The 22,067-nt window shown below is 33.6% G+C and overlaps 2 protein-coding genes and 1 long non-coding RNA gene across 3 annotated transcripts; 1 reads left to right on the top strand and 2 right to left on the bottom strand.

Moving 5' to 3' along the window:
* Positions 1-2,527: 2,527 nt before the first annotated feature.
* LOC132611469 (uncharacterized) lies at positions 2,528-3,462 on the bottom strand. Its single transcript, XR_009571687.1, has 2 exons — positions 3,155-3,462; positions 2,528-2,890 (listed from the first exon to the last, which is right to left on the bottom strand). It is a non-coding gene; the product is annotated as an uncharacterized LOC132611469 (long non-coding RNA).
* Positions 3,463-14,201: 10,739 nt separating this feature from the next.
* Positions 14,202-16,821, top strand: LOC132609463 (receptor-like protein Cf-9 homolog). Its single transcript, XM_060323444.1, has one exon. It carries the CDS (start codon positions 14,255-14,257, stop codon positions 16,670-16,672), a length of 2,418 nt encoding a protein of 805 aa, XP_060179427.1. The 5' UTR covers positions 14,202-14,254; the 3' UTR covers positions 16,673-16,821.
* Positions 16,822-17,563: 742 nt separating this feature from the next.
* On the bottom strand, positions 17,564-18,883 carry LOC132612187 (uncharacterized). The gene has a single exon (XM_060326510.1). It carries the CDS (start codon positions 18,881-18,883, stop codon positions 17,564-17,566), a length of 1,320 nt encoding a protein of 439 aa, XP_060182493.1.
* Between the last annotated feature and the right edge of the window lie 3,184 nt (positions 18,884-22,067).

The following is a 22,067-nucleotide window of genomic DNA, read 5'->3' as shown; positions in this document are numbered from 1 at the left end:
GGTTATTCCATAATATAATCGGAGGTTACCGACCTTACGTCACTCCGATGTACTTATAGCTTTGATTTGGCTCTCATGCATGCTTTATATATATGTATGTATTTTCTCACACCGCGCCGCGCTATAGTCGGTCGGGCATGGCACGTAGATGTGCACACCACTGCAGTGGGCATGTTATGATATTTCCCCAGACGCGGGCTAATGATGATAACACTGAGCCTTAATGGCCGGGCATGATACTATATATATAACACCGAGCCTTAATGGCCGGGCATGGTACTATGTATATGTATAGAAATGTTTTTTTAAAAGGCTAAGCATGCATGACATCCGCCTTATGAGGCATTCCGATGTACAGGTTATCTCTTTTATTCCTTGTCACCTTTCATGTTTATATTATGGTGTTATTCATGCCTTACATACTCAGTACATTATTCGTACTGACGTCCCTTCTGGTGGACGCTGCGTTTTATGCCACGCAGGTGTATACAGATGAGTAAAGGATATTGCTAGAAGATGTTCCAGCTGGATTGGCGAGCTCCATTTCCTTCCAGAGTGTTGCCGAGTCAGAGTATCTATGTTATGGTATATTGATTTATGTTAGAGACTTTGCAGACAGAGTCACATATATAGCATGTCATTCTTGCAAGTGGCTCTGCAAGACGATGTATCATTATGCATTATATTACAAATTTCATATGATTACAGATTTTACTTGATTTGAGAAAGACGAAAAGAATGTTTTTGAAAAGCTTTCATTATGCATTTCATTTCGTGAATTTAGAGTCCAGTGAGATTATGAATATAACGAAAACCAGCGGGTTCGCTCGGCTCTAAGTAAAGGGTCAGGTGCCCATCATGCCCTATCAGGACTGGGGTGTGACAAAGACATTGTAGATTTTACATGCTAAAGTTGGCCGAAGAACAAGCATCATCAACCGGTAGAGAACTGACATCTCCTGAAAAAAGATGTGTGTTAAGAGACCGCCAATATCATTTTGAGGAAGATATTGAGGACTTCTATTCTGATGACGATTAGAGTCTATTTAGGCTCACTGTCTTAGATTATGAGTCATTTAAGTTTCGGACTAAGGCTGTTAATTTGTATTTTTATTTTATGATGAAGTCATCAATTTGAATTAGTTTGGCATTTTTTAATTTGCTTTTATTGTTGAAGTCTATTATTAATTGACAATTTAACAAAGAAACACAAATAAATTAGTACATAAAAGGTGCGGATTATATTATAGGGAAAAGGTACGACTAGTAAAAAACATAATTCATAGAAATATTAAACTTAATAAACAAAATACATATAAAAAATAAACAACAACAAGATAGCACAAATAATCTTCCACAATTGAAATTTTTCTTTCAAAGTTATTTTCTCGTGTTGAGCGTCTCTAAGGTTAGCCTTGAGCAAAATTCTTTTTTTTTTTCGGAACAGGTGAGCAAGACCTCCAAAAGTTCAATTTTTTCTTCAGCTTCCACAAGCTTAATTTGTGAGTCCAACTTAGCAGTATCTCTAGAGATACGTGATGTCGCGATATCTTTATCAAAAAATGGATTTTTAAACTTCGTCACCACCGTTTTATCCACATGAATGCTGTCTTCCCACCGAAAGTATTTGCAACCGCCCATATCGTATAAACATTACAAGAAAATCAATTTTTTAAAGTAAAATAAGTGGATAACGTGAAAAAAACACTAAAAAATGTAAAAACACTTACTTCAGGCACTTTACATCGCTAAAAACGGCGACCCGGATTATTCTGGGTCTCTGATGTTTTTAGTTTACAGTAATAACTGCATTCACAAATATCAGGTTGTATAGCAAACTTTGAAGTTTCAAAACTTTGAGACATATTTTTGGAAACGCAAAAGTGTGTTGAAAGGGTGAAACTGGAGGAAATGAAAGAGAAGAATATGCTGGAAATGGGAGGTTCTGATGGGTTTTTGTTACGCCTTTCACGCACAGAATCTGTGCGTGAAGCCTAGTTTGATTTTTCTTTTTTAAAGGGTTAGTTTGGTTCCAAAATTTATTTTTTGGGGTTAAAAAAGTTTCGGGCTCGTTGTTTTAATCGAGTCGACCTTAGAATCTTGCTCCTTGACTTGAATATACGAGAATCTAAACTTTTCAAACGAAATTTGAATAGAAAATGACGTTTTTTTCTCCTTCAATGGCGTTCAAATTATTTTTTTAAGTGTTGGGGAGACCAGTGGTGGAACCCGATGATTTTATGTCGGGGTCCTATAGCGTAGTATTTTACTGCTCTAAAGGAGAGAAGGGATATCCTTTAGCACAGTAAAATACCACGTTAAAGGACTTAACCGTGCCGTTACGGTTAAGTCCTTTATCGCAGTATTTTCTGCGTTAAATGTACTTGTGTGCCTTTTTTTTCTGGAGTATTTTGGTTCAAGTCTTTTTTATTGGGTCATTTTGGTTCCGGACTCTTTCTTGCAAAGAAAGTCATAATATTCTACTCGACCAATACATATAACTATGAAAACACATAATAGACATATATACTTAATCCATATCTATTATTCATAATTCGCACACATTGATTCAAAGTCTTGAATCTAATCATACAAGCAGCGAGTAGAGTGATACATATTTCAGGAATTACAAAATAAAATACATTACTGAATAGTAATGATAATACAACACCCATAATATATGCATATAGTGCATCCAATTTTATTTTATATTCGTGCACTCGCTCTGCTTCTAACAGTTGATATGTTCCTCAGGGTCTCTGCGAACCTTTTATACCATTGCCATAAATCTTCTTCTTGCATGTCGGTAACTGGCATACCGGCGAATGCCCAAGTTCTTCAGCGGGTTTTCGTAATGAACGATACGCCGGTGAGCTTTTTCCACCTGCTGCTGCAAGTTTTGTTCCCAAAAAAAAAAAAAACAAGAAGTAAATATAAGATATTATTACTTCTCAAGAAGAATTTCGAATAGTGAAGGTATATGCAACTAAAAGATGACATTTCTTTTATTCTATTTTATATGACAGTATTAGTATTTGAAAAGTTTAACAGTATTTTGTCAGCATTTTTTTTTTTTTTTTGGTTGAAGTATCTTGCAAACTCGTAATTTTCTTCCCCGTTTGAATTACATTATACAGTAAAGGGACTAGTATACCTGACAATGTCCTGGATGTTGCTGAGGATAGACAGAGGATTAAGACCAAAAAGGCTATGAATTGAAAAGAGAAGGCTTTGTGATTCATGGCTTCAAAAGCTATGGGAAATTCACTACAAAATAGTATATGATAAGGCCCTTTTATAAAGTTCCTAAAGCGCACAATGATGAAGATTTCATAAATGTGTGGACCCTTCAATTGACTTGGAGTCTTTGCTTAACATTTGTAATCTAATTTGTAGCGTGTGTGTACCTTTGCACTTTATGGACAAAAAAGTGGGCTGCTTTTATTGAATTTCTTAGGCCACTTTTGGATATGGTTTGAAATCATAATTTGTACATGCAATTTGAATATTTTAAGGAGTATTTTTTTTATAGACATCAAAACCTCATAAGTTGTGAAAATTATCAAAACATTCTCAATTCTTATACAATCTTACCAAATGAGCAAGTCATAGTTTATAATAAAATTAATACGCTAATTTATAATAACCAGCTCAAAATTAATACTAGAAGACCTTTCTAAAAATACAACATCAATTAATCAAATTTTAATTCAATAAATAAAATTAAACTATGGATCTTTTTTTACAAAATTAAAAGGTTGATAAACATAAATAAAATTTGGTGAAAGTTAATAAGATTGGTAAATGATTGATGAAGGTAATTATTAAAAATATCTATCAACTTAATGAATCTTTTTTTATAAAATATAAACTTATACGTTAAATTTTATATTTAAAATCATGATTTTAAAACTCATGCCAAAACGCCTACTTACTATAGTTTACAGGATATAGGCTTTTTGATTGCTACTAGAGGTAGCAGGCAGCACTCTGTCATCGTGCGTGCCTGCTTACAGCCGAGGTCATTTATGATATTTCAATATTTTTGTGCTTTAATTATGTTGTACTAAATGTTGTAGCATGTGTACCTTTGATCTTTATGGACAAAAAAGTGGGCTGCTTTTATTGAATTTCTTACTATAGTTTACACTTTGGGCCTTATATGGGCGCCCACCTGATCTTTAACTCGATACGTAATGGTCAACCGATATAGCAGTCTTTTGATGACTATGACCATGCGTGGGCTCCATTTAAATTAACCATTTCATACCTATTTTTGTATTTGACTTACTATTTAATTACTCATTGTCAAGCCGTTTGGTGTAATTAAAGAATTAATACTTCTGTCTAGAGCTCTGATGAAAAGGAGTAACGTATCCAAGAATTAGAAATGCTCAGAAAAAATTCTCTTTTTTGCGTGGATTGCCCTTTACTTGTTGTGGTCTTTAATTTTTGCCCTTCAAATTAGTGATCTTTAAATTTTATCCCTTGCCTAACACCCAAAGGTTATGGATTTGAACCCCAGCTCAATTAAAAAAAAAATTCGCAGGAGAGAATTTAGGCTGCACAGGCAGAATTTCTGCCCATGCAAATTCTGCCTAAAGGTAGAATTTCTATCTTAAGACAGAATTTATACAGGCAGAAATTCTATCTGTGCAGGCTAAGTTCTGCCTGTTGAGGGGTAAAAATTAAAGACTACCCCAGCGAAGGGCAATCCTGCAAATTGCCCGAAAAAATTACCAGTTCAAATCCAATTATTTCAAAAAACAAATTGACAGCAAACGAGGACTTGGGCTCAATCCAAAATCTACACTGCTGTATACATAGATATGATAAAATTATTATCTTTTGATTTTGAGTACTATCTTCAAAATATTACAAATATAGATATACAAGATAATCTATCACCTTTAGCTAAAAGCATTAATAATCACATACTCGAAATTTATACTTATGTGATACTAAAATAAAGCTTATTCTACATTACCAATTCAAAAAAAAAAAAAAAAAATCACCAATTTTAATATTTTCATCTGTGCTTATGGACGGGATTTTAAAACTAGTAAACTGGATAAGTGGGAGTATATTAGACTAAGGTAGATGTCAATTTTTGAAAAATAGATAGTGAATTAGGTATCCGGCTCCTCTCTGATTCCCTCCAGTACCATCCTAAATGAATGACACGTGGTCCCTTAATTGTTTAATGGACCAGATTCATTTTGATAACCAACTATGATCTCGAGGAGGTTGTTAAATAGACCAAGGATTAGAGAGAGAAAAAGTAGAGTCTAAAAATAAAAAAGAATATATTTTTTTGAATAAACTAATAAGAAAAATAGCGTGGCATTCTCTCATTCTATAAGAGGGAGTTAGCAGGCAGCACTCCGTCAACGTGCCTGCTTACTCCCGAGGTCATTTCTGATATTTCAATGTTTTTGTGCTTTACTTATGTTGTACTAAATGTTGTAGCGTGTGTATCTTTGCTCTTTATGGACAAAAAAGTGGGCTGCTTTTATTGAATTCTTAGAGCCCGTTTGGATTGACTTATAAGTTCCTTATAAGCTGTTTTCAGCTTTTTTAAGTGTTTGGCTGGCCAGCTTAAAGTTATTTTGTGCTTAAAATAAGCTCAAAAAAATAATTGGGTCAATTTGACTTACCTTATCTAAAGCAGCTTATAAGCCAAGAAAAATAAGTTAGACTACCCAATTTTTTTTTTTAACTTATATTATAAGCTGTTTGCAGCTTATAAGCATAAACTCATCTAAACAAGCTCTTACTATATTTTACACTTTGGGCCTTATATGGGCCCCACCTGATCTTTAACTCCATAAATAATGGTCAGCAGATGTAGCAGTCTTTTGATGCTACTAGAGTTAGCAGGCAGCCCTCCGTCAACGTGCCTGCTTACTTCCGAGGTCATTTCTGATATTTCAATATTTTTGTGCTTTAATTATGTTGTACTAAATGTTGTAGCGTGTGTACCTTTGATCTTTATGGACAAAAAAGCAGGCTGCTTTTATTGAATTTCTTACTATAGTTTACACTTTGGGCCTTATATGGGCGCCCACCTGATCTTTAACTCCATACATAATGGTCAATCGATGTAGCAGTTTTTTGATGACTATGACCATGCGTGGGCTCCATTTAAATTAACCATTTCATACCTACTTTTGTATTTGACTTACTACTTAACTACTCATTGTCAAGCCGTTTGATGTAATTAAAGAATTAATACTTCTGTCTAGAGCTCTGATGAAAAGGAGTAACATATCCAAGAATTAGAAATGCTCAGAAAAAATTCTCTTTTTTGCGCGGATTGCATTATGTGTGGTGGTCTTTAATTTTTGCCCTTTAAATTGATGGTCTTTAAATTTTACCCCTCGCTTAACATTCAAAGTTCGTGGGTTCGAACTCCAGATAAAAAACAAAATCGCAAGGCAGAATTTGGGCTACACAGGCAGAATTTCTGCCCATGCAAATTCTGCCTGAAGGTAGAATTTCTGTCTTAAGACAGAATTTATACAGGGAGAAATTCTGCCTGTGCAGGCCAAATTCTACCTGAAGGGCAGAATTTAAAGACTATCATTTTGAGGGGTAAAAATTAAAGACTACCCTAGCGAAGGGCAATCCTGCAAATTGCCCGAAAAAATTACCAGTTCAAATCCAATTATTTCAAAAAACAAATTGACAGCAAACGAGGATTTGTGCTCAATCCAAAATCTACACTGCTGTATACATAGATATGATAAAATTATTATCTTTTGATTTTGAGTACTATCTTCAAAATATTACAAATATAGATATACAAGATAATCTATCACCTTTAGCTAAAAGCATTAATAATCACATACTCGAAATTTATACTTATGTGATACTAAAATAAAGCTTATTCTACATTACCAATTCAAAAAAAAAAAATCACCAATTTTAGTATTTTCATCTGTGCTTATGGACGGGATTTCAAAACTAGTAAACTGGATAAGTGGGAGTATTAGACTAAGGTAGATGTCAATTTTTGAAAAATAGATAGTGAATTAGGTATCCGGCTCCTCTCTGATTCCCTCCAGTACCATCCTAAATGAATGACACGTGGTCCTTTAATTGTTTAATGGACCAGATTCATTTTGATAACCAACTATGATCTGGAGGAGGTTGTTCAAATACACCAAGGATTAGAGAGAGAAAAAGTAGAGTCTAAAAATAAAAAAGAATATATTTTTTTGAATAAACTAATGAGAAAAATAGTGTGGCATTCTCTCATTCTATAAGAGGGAGTTAGCAGGCAGCACTCCGTCAACGTGCCTGCTTACTCCCGAGGTCATTTCTGATATTTCAATGTTTTTGTGCTTTACTTATGTTGTACTAAATGTTGTAGCGTGTGTACTTTGCTCTTTATGGACAAAAAAGTGGGCTGCTTTTATTGAATTTCTTACTATAGTTTACACTTTGGGCCTTTTGATGCTACTAGAGTGAGCAGGCAGCCCTCCATCAACGTACCTGCTTACTCCTGAGGTCATTTATGATATTTCAATGTTCTTGTGTTTTAATAATGTTGTACTAAATGTTGTAGCATGTGTACATTTGCTCTTTATGGACAAAAAAAGTGGGCTGCTTTTACTGAATTTCTTACTATAGTTTACACTTTGGGCCTTATGTGGGCACCACTTGAGCTTACACTCCACACATAATGGTCAACCGATGTAGCAGTCTTTTGATGACTATGACCATGTGTGGGCTCCATTTAAATTAACCATTTCGTACCCATTTTTGTATTTGAATTACTATTTAATTACTCATTGTCAAGCCGTTTGATGTAATTAAAGAATTAATACTTCTGTCTAGAGCTCTGATGAAAAGGAGTAACATATCCAAGAATTAGAAATGCTCAGAAAAAATTATCAGTTCAAATCCAATTACTTCAAAAAACAAATTGATAGCAAACGAGGACTTGGGCTCAATCCAAAATCTACACTGCCTGTATACATAGATATGATATAAAATTATTATCTTTTGATTTTGAGTACTATCTTCAAAATATTATAAATACAGATATACAGGATAATCTACCACTCTTAGCTAAAAGTATTAATAATCACATACTCAAATTTATACTTACATGATACTAAAATAAAGCTTATTTTACATTACCAATTCAAATTCAAAAATTATATATAAAAAAAAATCACCAATTTTAATATGAAAAATTTACTTATCATAACTACTTCTAAGACCTATTTATGAATAGTAACTACCTTTTATTTTATTTATTGTTCATAACTAAAAAAAATTCTTAAATTACGCATCATAACTAGTGTCGTGTATTTCACAAATTCCTTTTTTAAATTGGTTTTCTCTCACCTCTCAAATCTATTTCTCCCTCACCCTTCTCTTTCTCTCTCTCTCCGTTCCCTCTCCTCCCCCTATCACAGTTTGCTGATTCCAAGCAGTACCAAAATTCCAAGCTTTTCCTTCCATTAGTTTGCTGATTCCAAGTAGTACCAAAAGTAGTGGAGGAATGGTCAAGGATAAACGTAGAGACAATGCATGAGCATCAGATTGCTCAAGTGCTCCATGTTAATTTTGTTTTAAAAGCCCAACTTGTTGCAATCTACATAGAAGACACTAAAAGAGTCAGAAGCTCAAGTTGGCACCTGTAGGGTAGAGAAAATTCTAGGCATGATAAAGGAGAATTGTTCTCAAAGTTGTTAACTTTTTCTTCTTCTTGGATTTTTGGTGAATCTGTGGTTAGTGTGGAAGTTGTGGAAACACCATTGATGAGAATTGTGGAGCTTCACGCCCACCAAGTGTTTGATAAAATGTTTCAGTATATTTCAGTGTATTATTTCACTGCATTTATCTTCTTCTTTTTTGTGTAGAGCTTGTTTTTGCTCTACTTTGTTTTCACGATTTTTGTATTTCACTGTATCTCAATGTAATTCTGCATTTTGTATTTCTAATTTATGAAATAGTTTCTGATATATTTCATTGTATTCCATTATATATACGCATACTACAAGTTTATGAAAATCATGCGTTAAAGGTGTCCCTTTTTTTGGCAAATTTCTCTCACCTTTAACGCATGATTTTCATGCGTTAAAGGTCTTCCTTTTTAAAAAAAAAAAAAAATCTTTCTTTCTTTTCTTTCTTTCTTTCTTTCTTCATTTCTTTCACACTTTTTTACATACTTTAGACATAGATTAATCATGCTTCGAGACTCCAAAACTTGAATATTTTATATAGAACCCTATTTATTTTTGTGTGATTAATAAGGTAGGCTCAACACATCAAGGATACACAAAACTTCAGATTGTCGTTTTAGTGGTTGAAAAGTGCTCGAAGTCCATTTTTGTTTGAAGACTTGTTGTCATTACCTTTAAGTTATTTATGTTTTAGGGTTACACATTATTTTTATATTAATGCGTAACTTTATTTTTAGTGATTATAACTTTATTTTTATAATCAATTAACAAAATATCAATGCATGATCAATTATTTATGTGTAATTTTTTTTTTCGTTATACCCTTCAACCCCCAACTAATTGGAGTCTGCAACTTAAATAACCCAAAAAGTGGATTTGGGTACCAAAATAACCCATTAAAAAACCTTTTGCGCACTAATTTATTTGTAAGTTGGTGAAATTTTAAATGGTCATAAATTTGTGCTCGGATGTCCATTTGATGCGATTTTTTTTTTTTGGGGGTATTTTTTCCAGATCTATGCGTCTGAACTGCCGCAAGGCTGTTCGGCCGCCCCGAATTTTCGAAAAACGTCAGTTATCCCATTCAATTTCAATTTTCCCCCAAATTAGTGTGCAATTTTCATTTATTTCTTTTTTAATTCTAATGGCGAAAAATATATTTCAATTCCATAATCCCGTGATAATGATGTTTTCAATGTCAATTTCAAGGTTCCAAATTCAATTTAAGAAAACAAGTTAGATAGCATTAGTGAACATACAAAATAATAAAAAGTGTCTACATTGTTACTTTAACCAACTTGGCATGGTGGTAAAGCCTTTGGCTTTTGACTTTTTTTAATCTCATCCATCAAGGATCAAACCTCAGCGGGAGTGTTGAGAAGATATTATTAGTAAAAAATATGAACTAATTTATTTAATGATTGACATGGGATAAACAAGTAAATAACATGGGAAAAACAATTTCAGAAATAAATATATTAACAATGACATAATTAACAAATATTAACAATGCCATAATTAACAAATAATTAACAGAGATCCATGGAGGTGTCGTATTTGTAAATACTAAATTATTCATTATTCTTGAAATTAACTAAAAAAAATCTCTAATTAGAACTTACTTAACTAGGATAAGTTATGGAGGATTTAATTAGTTATTTTGAATAATCCATGATATTGTATTGTCGATTATAATTTACTTAATTCATCTAGTTAAAGTAATAACGAACAAAATTTTATATTAACTAACTAATCCTTCATCAAAAAATTATGTTAACTAACTAATCCTTTTCGGAAATTCTGTTAATGATGTTCAATCTAAAACTAAGGATTTAGCTTGTCGTTTGTTATTCAGGATTTAGTTTATCGTTCGTTATTCGGGATTTAGTTTATTATTCGTTATTCAGGATTTAACTTATTGTTCGTTATTCGTTAATGGATTATTTTGGTACCCAAACCCACTTTTGAAGTTATTTAAGTTGCGGACTCCAATTAGTTGGGTGTTGAAGGGGATAACGCAAAAAAAAAAAAAAAAATACACAGAAATAATTGATTGTGAATTAATATTTGTTAATTGATTATGAATTATTAATTTGTTAATTTTTTATTTATTGTTAATTTATTTATTTGTGAAATTGTCAAAATAAAGTTACGCATTAATATAAAAATAATGTGTAACCCTAAAACATAAATAACTTAAAGCTAATGACAACAAGTCTTCAAACAAAAATGGATTTCGAGCACTTTTCAACCACTAAAACGACAATCCGAAGTTTTGTGTATCCTTGATGTGTTGAGCCTACCTTATTAATCGCACAAAAATAAATAGGATTCTATATAAAATATTCAAGTTTTGAAGTCTCGAAGCATGATTAATTTATGTCTAAAGTATGTAAAAAAGTGTGAAAGAAAGGAAGGAAGAAAGAAAGAAAGAAAGAAAAGAAAGAAAGAATTTTTTTTTTTAAAAAAGGGAGACCTTTAACGCATGAAAAGGTACTTTTGTACCCATTTTTTTTCCTGAAATATTTTGGTTCATACCCTTTTTTTTTGGGTTATTTTGGTTCCGGACTCCTCTTCGTATAGCATAACGGAAGATGCAAATTGCTAACAACAAATTACACAAAATCACTCTTTCCTTACCATTATTATATTGGTAACCATAGTTAATGTTATAGGTTAGCAAAATAAAATCTGGTCCATCAAAAAGTTGAAGGGACACGTGTCATTCATTTAGGATAGCACTGGAGAGACCATCACCGGAGATGAGCCAGAACTTATTTTGTCTCGGGTGAGACTTAAGCCTTATACACCTGTAGTTTTCACCCATTCCTTTGGCAATTAGGCCACGTGTTGACCGTTTAAACCACACGCACTTCTTGGCACCCATAAGACACAACAGACTCAATAATCTACTATGAAGAATTTATGTTTCAATAAAATAAATCGAAATCATCATTTGCACTATATGGTCTATTAATTTTTTTTACCTTTTTCCTTTCATTGGGGAGAATCACAAAAAAGGATAATTTTTAGAGAAAATTACACCGTTAGTCATTCTATTAGATTTAGGAACATAATTAGCATAGCTTTTAAAATTCTTCAAAAAGAACAATTCTTATTACATTTATGTCATACTTATGTACGATCATTTAATCCAGTAAATTAGGGGTTCACGTTTACTTCTATTCCACTAAATTAGGAATTAGCATTTATCCTCTTATTCTTTATTTTTATTCTCTTTGTCTTTCTTCTTTAACTAATATACCATTATTCTCAGTTCTCTCCTACTTTTCTTCAACTAATACACCCCAATTATTTTCGAGATTTCACACTTATAAATCTCCATTCTCCCATTCTTAGCAAGATATTCTTGTTTTTCCGACTCTCTGCTACTACTCACATGGGTTGATTGATCATAATTTTCAAACTGAATAAAACAAAAAATCATTTGTTTCCATTCATTTTTCTTTTAATTGGCTCCTATTTTTTTTTTCCTTTTATGTTTACTTTTATTTGGGGAAAAAGGAAAATTACATTGTGTTACTTCAGTTATTGTTGGTTCAAAGAGTTGTAAAAAAAAAAGTGAAAACATATTTACGTAGGTAATAAAACTTTGTAGATGTTGAAACAGGGGAAAAGCCGACTATCATCATATTTTTGGTATAATTTATTATGTCGGAATTATTTTTGCGGAAAAAGATTATTACATATAAATATATATTTGTAAAATATTCATGGTATATATTTTTTATATCTAAAACATACCATGTATTTTATGGTATAAATATAATATAACAAACTTTGAAAAGATGTTGAAATAGGGCAAAATCCGTTTATCACCATATTTCGGGTATAAATTTATGGTAACATATTTTTGGTATAAATTTATTATGCCGAGAGTATTTTAGTGGAAAAAATTATTGCATATATATATATATTCATGGTATAGATTTTTTATATCTGAAACATGCTATGATTATTTATGGTATAAATATAATATATGACAAAGTCAGATTATTGTTATATTTTGGTATAAATTTGTGGGATAAATATTCATGGAATAAATATGTGAAATCAGAAGTATTTTTTGTGTGAAAAAGGTCTATTAAATAATATTTATTTATAGTATATAGTATATGGTATAATTTCTTTGTATCTAAAGCTTATACATACATACATATATATATGGAAAAATCATATTACTAAAATGGAGAGTAAATAGGAACCTAATTGCAGTTAATAACATAAAGATATTTGCTGAGCAAAAAAGTAGGGAGAGAATCACTTAGATTATCAATTGCATGATTCACGTTCAGTTGCATTCCTTTAATATAGAGGACTCTATTATGATACGTATTATTTAACTGTCATTCTGTCACTGAATGTTAATTTGATAATTCTGCTAAAACTTTGTAAATATTTCTATATTATTGTTTAGTTACGTTTTTTTCCCTAATTTTTATAGTTCGAACTAGCTATCCATGATGTTTGAAAATTATAGTAAAGACTGTGTTCGGTTAATGAGTAGTAACATCACAATGAAAATTCAAAGCAAAGGATATTATGTGTCGTCACTTTCATCTGAAATTTTCACAACAAGACTCGAACAACGACTTTCAAAGTCTTTCGTCACTTTATTTTCCTCTGCTCTTTATTATTTTTTTCCTTTTGGGACCAAAGAAATGTGTTATATTCAGTTTTATATGGATTCAAAGTTTGATTAAATAATTGTTTAAAACTTGAAATTTAACTCAATCTTTATGTCATCAATGTGGTTAAATGAACTTTCAAAGTTGGCGCAACAGATTTTATCATTCATTAGTTTATGTTGCTATAATGACATCATTAGCGAAATTAAGACGATTAAGAGCCCGTTTGGATTGACTTATAAGTTGCTTATAAGCTGTTTTCAGTTTTTTTGAGTGTTTGGCTGACCAGCTTTAAGTCATTTTATGCTTAAAATAAGCTCAAAAAAATAATTGGGCCCATTTGATTTAGCTTATTTAAAGTAGCTTATAAGCTGAAAATAGCTTATAAGCCAAAAAAAAAAAAAATTAGACTACCTCAACTTATATTTTTTAGCTTATAAGCTGTTTGCAGCTTATAGGCATAAGCCCATCCAAACAGGTTCTAACAACAGAGCCAACAGATTTTATCATTCATTAGTTTATGTTGCTATAATGACATCATTAGCGAAATTAAGACGATTAACAACAGAGCCTTTTTTATGGTTAATAAAAAAGTTTAAAGAGAATTGAGAAGCAAACAATATGTGCACATAGAAAAAGACTTAGCCACTTGGATCGCCACTTGGATCGCCACTTGTTTGAATTATATGCACATAGAAAAAGACAGAGCCACTTGGATAGCCATTTGTTTGAATTAAATACTACTTTATTCAAGACGAAGACTCATTGACTTGGAAGCTGTTATGATTGTCCTTATTTTACACGCAAATCTTCTGCTAGTTTACTACAATATAAATAGTGTACCCTGCACCAATGTCATCCATCAAAAACCAAAATAATCAACTAAACATCGTTTAGCGATATACGATGATGATTTCGAAAATACTTTTTTTACCTCAGTTTTTTACTCTTTTATATCTCTTTGTAGTTACTTTTTCCTCCACTGATGAAGCCACTGCCCTCCTGAAATGGAAAGCAACTTTTTCAAGTCAGAATAATTCCATATTGGCTTCATGGATATCAAGCTCAAACGTGTGCGATGACTGGTATGGAGTTATATGCTTTAATGATAGAGTAAATAGGTTGAATATTACAAATGCTAGTATCATTGGTACACTTTATGATTTTCCATTTTCATCTCTCCCTTTTCTTGAATATCTTGAACTTAGCATGCATAATTTCTCTGGCACCATCCCACCTGAAATAGGTAACCTCACTAATCTTATCTATCTTGATTTGTCAAATAATCAGATTTCAGGCCCAATACCATCACAAATCGGTTCACTAGCCAAGCTTCAGACCCTCCACTTATTTGGTAACCATTTAAATGGTTTCATTCCAAGAGAAATAGGTCACCTAAGGTCTCTTACTAAGATCTTTTTGGGTACTAACTTTCTTAGTGGTTCTATTCCTAATTCACTAGGGAACTTGACCAACTTGTCTTTTTTGTATCTTAATGACAATCACTTTTCTGGCTCCATTCCTGTGGAAATGGCTAACCTAACGTCACTTACTGAGCTAGATTTGAAGAATAACTCTCTCACTGGTTCTATTCCTGCCTCATTAGGGAATTTGAACAAATTGTCCCGTTTGTATCTTTACGATAATCATCTTTCTGGATCCATTCCTCAAGAAATAGGTTACCTAAGGTCTCTTGTTAAGCTATCTTTGGGTACTAACTTTCTTACTGGTTCTATTCCTTTTTCATTTGGGAACTTGACCAACTTATCTTTTCTATATCTTAATGACAATCACCTTTCTGGCTCTATTCCTCCAAAAATGGGTAACCTAAGGTATCTTAATATACTAACTTTGAGGAATAACTATCTTAGTGGTTCTATACCTGCTTCATTTGGCAATTTAAGAAATTTACGAGGTCTGTTTCTCCAATCTAATAATCTCACTGAGGACATTCCTTCATCTATATGCAATTTGACATTATTGGAAGTGTTGTATCTCAAGATAAATAACTTGAAGGGAAAAATTATGCAATATTTGGGTAATATGAGTGGCCTCAAGATTTTGTCGTTGTCACATAATAATCTTAGTGGAGATATTCCTTTGTCTATCTGTAATTTAACATCACTACGAGTTTTAGATTTGTCGGAAAACAATCTTAAGGGAGTAGTTCTGCATTGTTTTGGCAACATGAGTGGTCATCTTGAGGTTTTGGAAATGCACAACAACTATCTTTCGGGGACTCTTCCAACAACTTTTAACATTGGAAGTGTACTCAAAAGCCTCAACTTGCATGGCAATGAACTGGAGGGGAAAATTCCCCAATCTTTGGCCAACTGCAAAGAGTTGCAAGTCCTTGCTATAGGAGATAATCACCTCATCGACACATTCCCGATGTGGTTGGGAACTCTTCCAAAGCTGAAAGTTTTAAGCTTGAGATCGAATAAATTGCATGGACCTATTATAACTTCAAGGAATAAAAACTTGTTTTCTGAGCTTCGAATAATCGATCTTTCTTACAATGCCTTCTCGGGATACTTACCTACGAGTTTGTTTCAACACTTGAAAGCCATGAGAAAAATTGACCAAACAATGAATTCAACAACATATCTTGCTATAACTTTTGGAGACAAATATTTCGTACATGGTGTAACAATTGCAAACAAGGGTCTAGAGCTTGAACTTTTCAAAGTTTTTACTTTTTACGCCGCCATTGATCTATCAAGTAACAGATTTAGAGGGCATATTCCAAGTATTGTGGGAGATCTCACTGCACTTCATGTGTTGAATTTATCTCATAATGGATTGCAAGGTCATATACCACCATCACTTGGAGGTTTATCTTCTGTTGAATCATTGGACCTATCTGGTAACCAGCTTGTAGGAGAGATACCAACACAACTTGCTTCTCTTACATTTCTTGCATTTTTAAATCTCTCCCACAATCATCTCCAAGGATGCATCCCTCAAGGATCTCAATTTGCTACATTTCAAGAAAACTCATATGAAGGTAATGATGAATTACGTGGATTCCCAGTTTCGAAAGGTTGTGGCAATGATCGTGTGGCAGAGACAAATTATACCATACCTGCAATAGACGATCAAGAAAGCAATTCTGATTATCTGAATGATTTTTGGAAAGCTGCTCTCATGGGCTATGGATGTGGACTATGTATTGGATTATCCATACTATATTTTATGATTTCAACTGGAAATGTGAAATGGCTTGCGAGAATCATTGAAGATATGGAACACAAAATCATTATGCGAAGGAGAAAGAAGCAGCAAGGGCAAAGACATTACAGAAGAAGAAATAATCACTATTAGACAAGTTATATGTTTTGATTTCAAAACTTTAGGTATTCAATTAAGCTTTATGCTGATATTTAATTGTAACTATTAGTATCTTAGTTTCTGTGCTTTTGTTATAACAACAAATAATCGATGCTCTATACTTAGTATATTTTTATTTCAAATATTTTCACTAAGTAGATGATTTTGAAAAGGATTTGCCTTAGTTGAAGTTGTAAGCTAGTATGATTTTAAATTTATACCACAATTAGTTGGAAGCTGTCATTGCATGCAAGGACTAAGTTTTGACGTTCTAAAAAAACTTAACATGTATTTCAGGTGTGTGTAATTTAAATCTAGAATGGTCCAGCCACAACTCTATATATTGGAAAATAATTACTAAGTGTTTGCCTCAGCATCTTATTTCTAAAAATTTCAGATGTCAAGGATAAGAAGACGTTGGCTTAAATGGATTTGGCTATTCCCACGTTCAGTTTTAAGCTTTATTGTGTGAACTATCTTGCATCTGCGTTTAATTTTGTTTTCTTCACTTGACAAGGTTTGTATCAATAATTTATTTGAGTTTTTTTTTTTTTTGTTTTTTAAGTTTAAATTTTAAACTTGAAATGTATCGTTACATAACGCCAAAAGGAAGAGCTATTAGTTAACTCACAATATCACATCATAGTTGATATACTCACATAAATAGCCTTTTTTTGGTAAATAAAGTAACTTTTATTATCAAAGTGCATCGTTTACAGCTCAAGACATCAACAAAATAGACGAAAAAAGAAACTCTGGGATCTGGACATCTTCCCAGTCTCAGTTGCATCGCCTAGCCTTAAAACATACTGTAAGTCTATCTATCTGCCACGGTCTTACCCGGTAGTAGCTCACAAATCCCTTACTGTTTAGTAACTCCTTTCATCATGGATAAAAATTTAATTTGTCCAGAGTTCTCGCTAGCTTCGACTTCATCCTCCCTCGCGCACAAATCTGTTGAATTATCCCTCTCACCAGCTGATTGGCAGGTCTTCTCTTAGACTGAAAAATGCACTGGTTCCTCTCATGCCATACTTGATACACGCACCCAGCCAGCTCCATTTTGTAAATTTCCTCCCCAGGTCTTCTGCCCTTGATATGACTGCATGCCCAAGTCAATTCATGGTTCCAGGTCATTGCTTGTCTATGAATTCCTTGCCATACCAACAGCTTGTTCCATACACCTGCAACATAAGCACATTCAAAGAATAGATGGTTGATGGATTCATCATTTCCATCACACAGTGGACACACTACGTCATTTGTCATACCCCATTTCTTTAGTCTATCCCTAGTGGCCAGTCTACCATGGGCAGCAAGATTGAAAGTAAATAGCCATCTAAAGAGTCCTTCATTGTGACAGAATAGTCTCCACCAGTGCACTCTTGGAGCTTCACCCTTCAACTTTTGATACATTGCTTTAATAGAATAGTACGACATAGCAATGAATTCATCTGGGCTTATACCCACTGCTTTTATATATTTTTTGGCCTTAAGAATTTTCCTTATCATCCATGAGGCCTGTTTTACTTCCTCATCCCATAAATTCTTATGTTTCCCATAGTATGTGTGCACCCATTGAACCCAAAGCTTATCCTTCTTGCTGTGTAGGGTCCATAGTAACTTGGTTATGGCTGCTCTATTCCATATTGTAATGTCAAGAACATTCCATCCCCCAGCTTCTTTAGGGCCGCATATTTTGTCCCAAGCTAGTAGAGCCTTTTTTGATACATCTATACCCCCTGTCCACAAAAAGGTTCTGCAAATTGCTTCAATCATCTTTATCACTTTCCTAGGCAGCACGAACAACTGGGACCAAAAGACTTGTATGGAGAAGAGGACACTCTTTAGCAATTGCATTCTACCAGCGTAAGACAAAAACAAGGTAGTCCAAGAGGTAATTCTTCCCAACATCTTCTCAAGTAGGGGCTGGTATTGGACTACGGATATTCTTTTAGCGCAAAGAGGGACTCCGAGATACTTTATTGGCAATTCACCCTTAGGGATACCCAAGAAGTACAGTATTCTCCTTTGATCTTCATTAGGAACACCCCCAAAATATATGGAGCTCTTGTCTTTATTTGCAATAAGCCCAGAGACACTTGAAAACTCCTGGAATATTGTATACATCAACTGCACAGACCCCAAATCTCCCCTTGAGAATAGTAATAGATCATCCGCGAAACCCAGTTGTATTAGTTGCATCTTTTCACATCTCGGGTGGTAATTGAAGTTTGGGATATGTTGTAATTGCCTCAAGTTTCTGCTCAAATAATCCATTGCAATGACAACAGAAAGGGGGATAATGGATCTCTTTGCCTTAGGCTTTTCTTTGCTGGGAAATGAGCACTAGGAGTGCCATTGATAAGTATAGAATATGACACTGTGGTAACACATGTCATTATCCATCTGATGAAACTAGCAGGAAAATTCATACCAATTAGCACCTGCTCCAAGAAACTCCATTCAACCGAGTCATATGCTTTTTGCATATCTAGTTTAATCATACATCTTGGTGATAGCCCCTTTCTTCCATAGCCTTTTACCAGTTCCTGACTCATGATTATATTATCGGATATCAGTCTCCCAGGTACAAAGGCTACTTGACATTTATCAATCAACCCATCCATTACCTCCTGTAATCTGCTAGTAAGTATTTTGGATATTATTTTGTAGAGCACTTTGCAGCAAGATATTGGCCTGTATTCCTTGATGGTCAGAGGATTCTTCACTTTGGGTATTAGAGTGACAGAGGTACAGTTGATAACTCTGTACATCACTGATGTGCTGAAAAATTCTTTGACGGCTTGATTGATATCCCCTCCCATTATGGACTATGTCTTTTTGAAGAATAGAGAGTTATATCCATCACAGCCAGGTGCTTTAGAGCATTCTATGTTGTTCATTGCTTGCTGTATCTCATCACTGGTGACAAGCCTGATAAGTTGTAATTGTTGAGCTCTATTCAACATAGGACCATTCTTCATGCTATCGGGCCTTATATCAGGTACTTGATTGTTTGCAGCCCCAAGAAGACCCTTGTAGAAACTCAGTATTTCATCTTCTATCCCCTGTGCATCTTGTATTATATCTCCTGCGGCATTCTTTAGAGATTTTATACAATTCTGTGCATATCTGTTCTTCATACACGCATAGAAGTATGATGTATTGGTATCCCCCATTTTAATCCAATGGCATCTTGATTTCTGCATAAATATACTTTCCTCCACATTGCTCCATTTCTCTAGTTGAATTTTTAGATCCTTTTCAATAGCAAACAGGCTTGTATCATGTGTCACACTCCTCATTTGCTCCTGCGTATCTTGTAACATTGCTCTCACTTCCTTCACCTTTGCACTTACTTTGTAAGAATCAGTCCCTGCTAGCTTTTTCAACTCAGCTTTCATCATTTTCAACTTTTGCCAAACCTTTTGCATACCAATACTTTCCATCGGTTTTGCCCAAACTTTCTGAACCGTCACCCGAAACTCAGGAAGATCAGCCACATAGTTGAAAAATCTGAATGGTTTGGGACCGCCATCTGTACAATTATTAAAATGAATTCCAAAGGGCGTGTGATCAGAGAATATTGGGTCCATAACCATGACTTCCAGCTGCTTCATAGTATTCATCCATGCTGCATTGACAAGGGCCCTATCTATTTTGCTATGTAAATGAGAATTAGTCCATGTGAACTCTCGCCCAACATATTTAAGTTCCACCATATGGGTATCGCACATAAATTCCTTGAAATCCTGTACTTCATTGTCCTGTATTTGGTTCCCATGTATCCTGTCATCCTGATCAAGTACTGAGTTATAATCTCCCATAGCTATCCAGGCTTGAATAATGTTTTGGTTTACCCCTTCAGTTCATTCCACATTCCTCTTCTATCCTGTATTGTATGCAACCCGTAAATTGTTGTAAATAAGAATCTCAGCCCAATAGAGTGTATGTAAACCTCCCCATGTATCAACTGACCATGTTCATGCAACATCTGAAAATCCACCAAGTTTGGGTTCCATAATATTCATATCCTGCCTTTGGGACATGAGTTGTAGTTATTGCACCAGCTCCAACCAGGTACCAGCTTCTTCATGAGCTTATCAGCTCTTATTTCCTTTACTCTATGCTCTACTATGGCAATTACTCCTACTTTATTCTCTTTAATAAAAACTTTAAGCTCTCTATGCTTATAAAGCTTATTTATTCCCCTAACTTTCCATGTAATAACATAAATAGCCTTATTCGGATGGTTTGTTTTGTCATTGGCAGAATTAAGAGTTTTTCTCCACCCCTAGAGATAATTGTTACAATCTAAGTTTTGGAATGAACCAAACAAACTGAGAAGGAATATGATATGCAGTGAAGGAAGAAAATGAATATTTATAAGCTATTGGATTAAAATTCAAAGGAATGAGGAAGAATGGGTTAAACAGAAAACATAGGGTATTGCTATTTCACCTTCTTCAAAGATGATAACAATGAAATGAAAAGATATTATTTATAGGATGCCAAAAACAAAACACCCTTCAATAGGGGAAAGGTGGGGTTTTCAGCTGTAATGTTCATTCTGCTCTATTTATCAGTTAGAATTTTCATCCTTGTCGAAATTTTTAATTTCTGCTCTCTCACTGTAATACGGAAAATTATGCATGTGAGGATTATTAAACTGATGTCAATGATTGCTTCCGGTCTTACTGTTTGTCCTAAGACAGTAACAACTCTCAATCCTAATTAGGATCGTTCCCACTGATATATGAGAATAACTGAATAAGAAATTTGGATTTGCTGACAACAATGTGGTATCATGAAATAACACCCAACTCGATTTTAGCGATAGTGAGACAATCTTTGAGGCAAACCAGAAAACAAAGGACTATTAGAGTGTGATCAATTCATAGAAAATAATTTTGTTTCATCGTATTCGTTTGTTATCACATAGCAAAGGGACAAAGCTCAAATATGCCATCGAATTATCTGAAATGGCTCATCCATGTCACTTGTTAATAATTCAGTATATTTATGCCATCGCCGTAACATATTTGGTTAATTCGTGCTACTAACAGAGCCCTACTTGTTGGGATCAAAATAATCAGAACTTCATGCAGAAGCTAATGATTGTAGATCTTGATCGACGATAAATTAGACCACAACGAAAATATACTAAAACGGCATGGTATTATAATATGGTTTGGTCAAATGACCTACTTATTGATAAAAACTAATATTAAAAGCATAAAATCTATTGAGAGATCCCCTTAAACGAGACTCTTTAATGACTACATTATGCATGCTATTGTTTTTTTGTGTTTATGCATGAGAAGAAATATCTTCTATTTATATATGTTTGAAACATCTCCTTCGTGAAAAAAGGACATACAAGGAA

The sequence above is a fragment of the Lycium barbarum genome, chromosome 9, assembly GCF_019175385.1.
Source record: "Lycium barbarum isolate Lr01 chromosome 9, ASM1917538v2, whole genome shotgun sequence".
NCBI classification, from domain to species: Eukaryota; Viridiplantae; Streptophyta; class Magnoliopsida; order Solanales; family Solanaceae; genus Lycium; species Lycium barbarum.
This window is presented reverse-complemented; position numbering and strand designations above follow the sequence as displayed.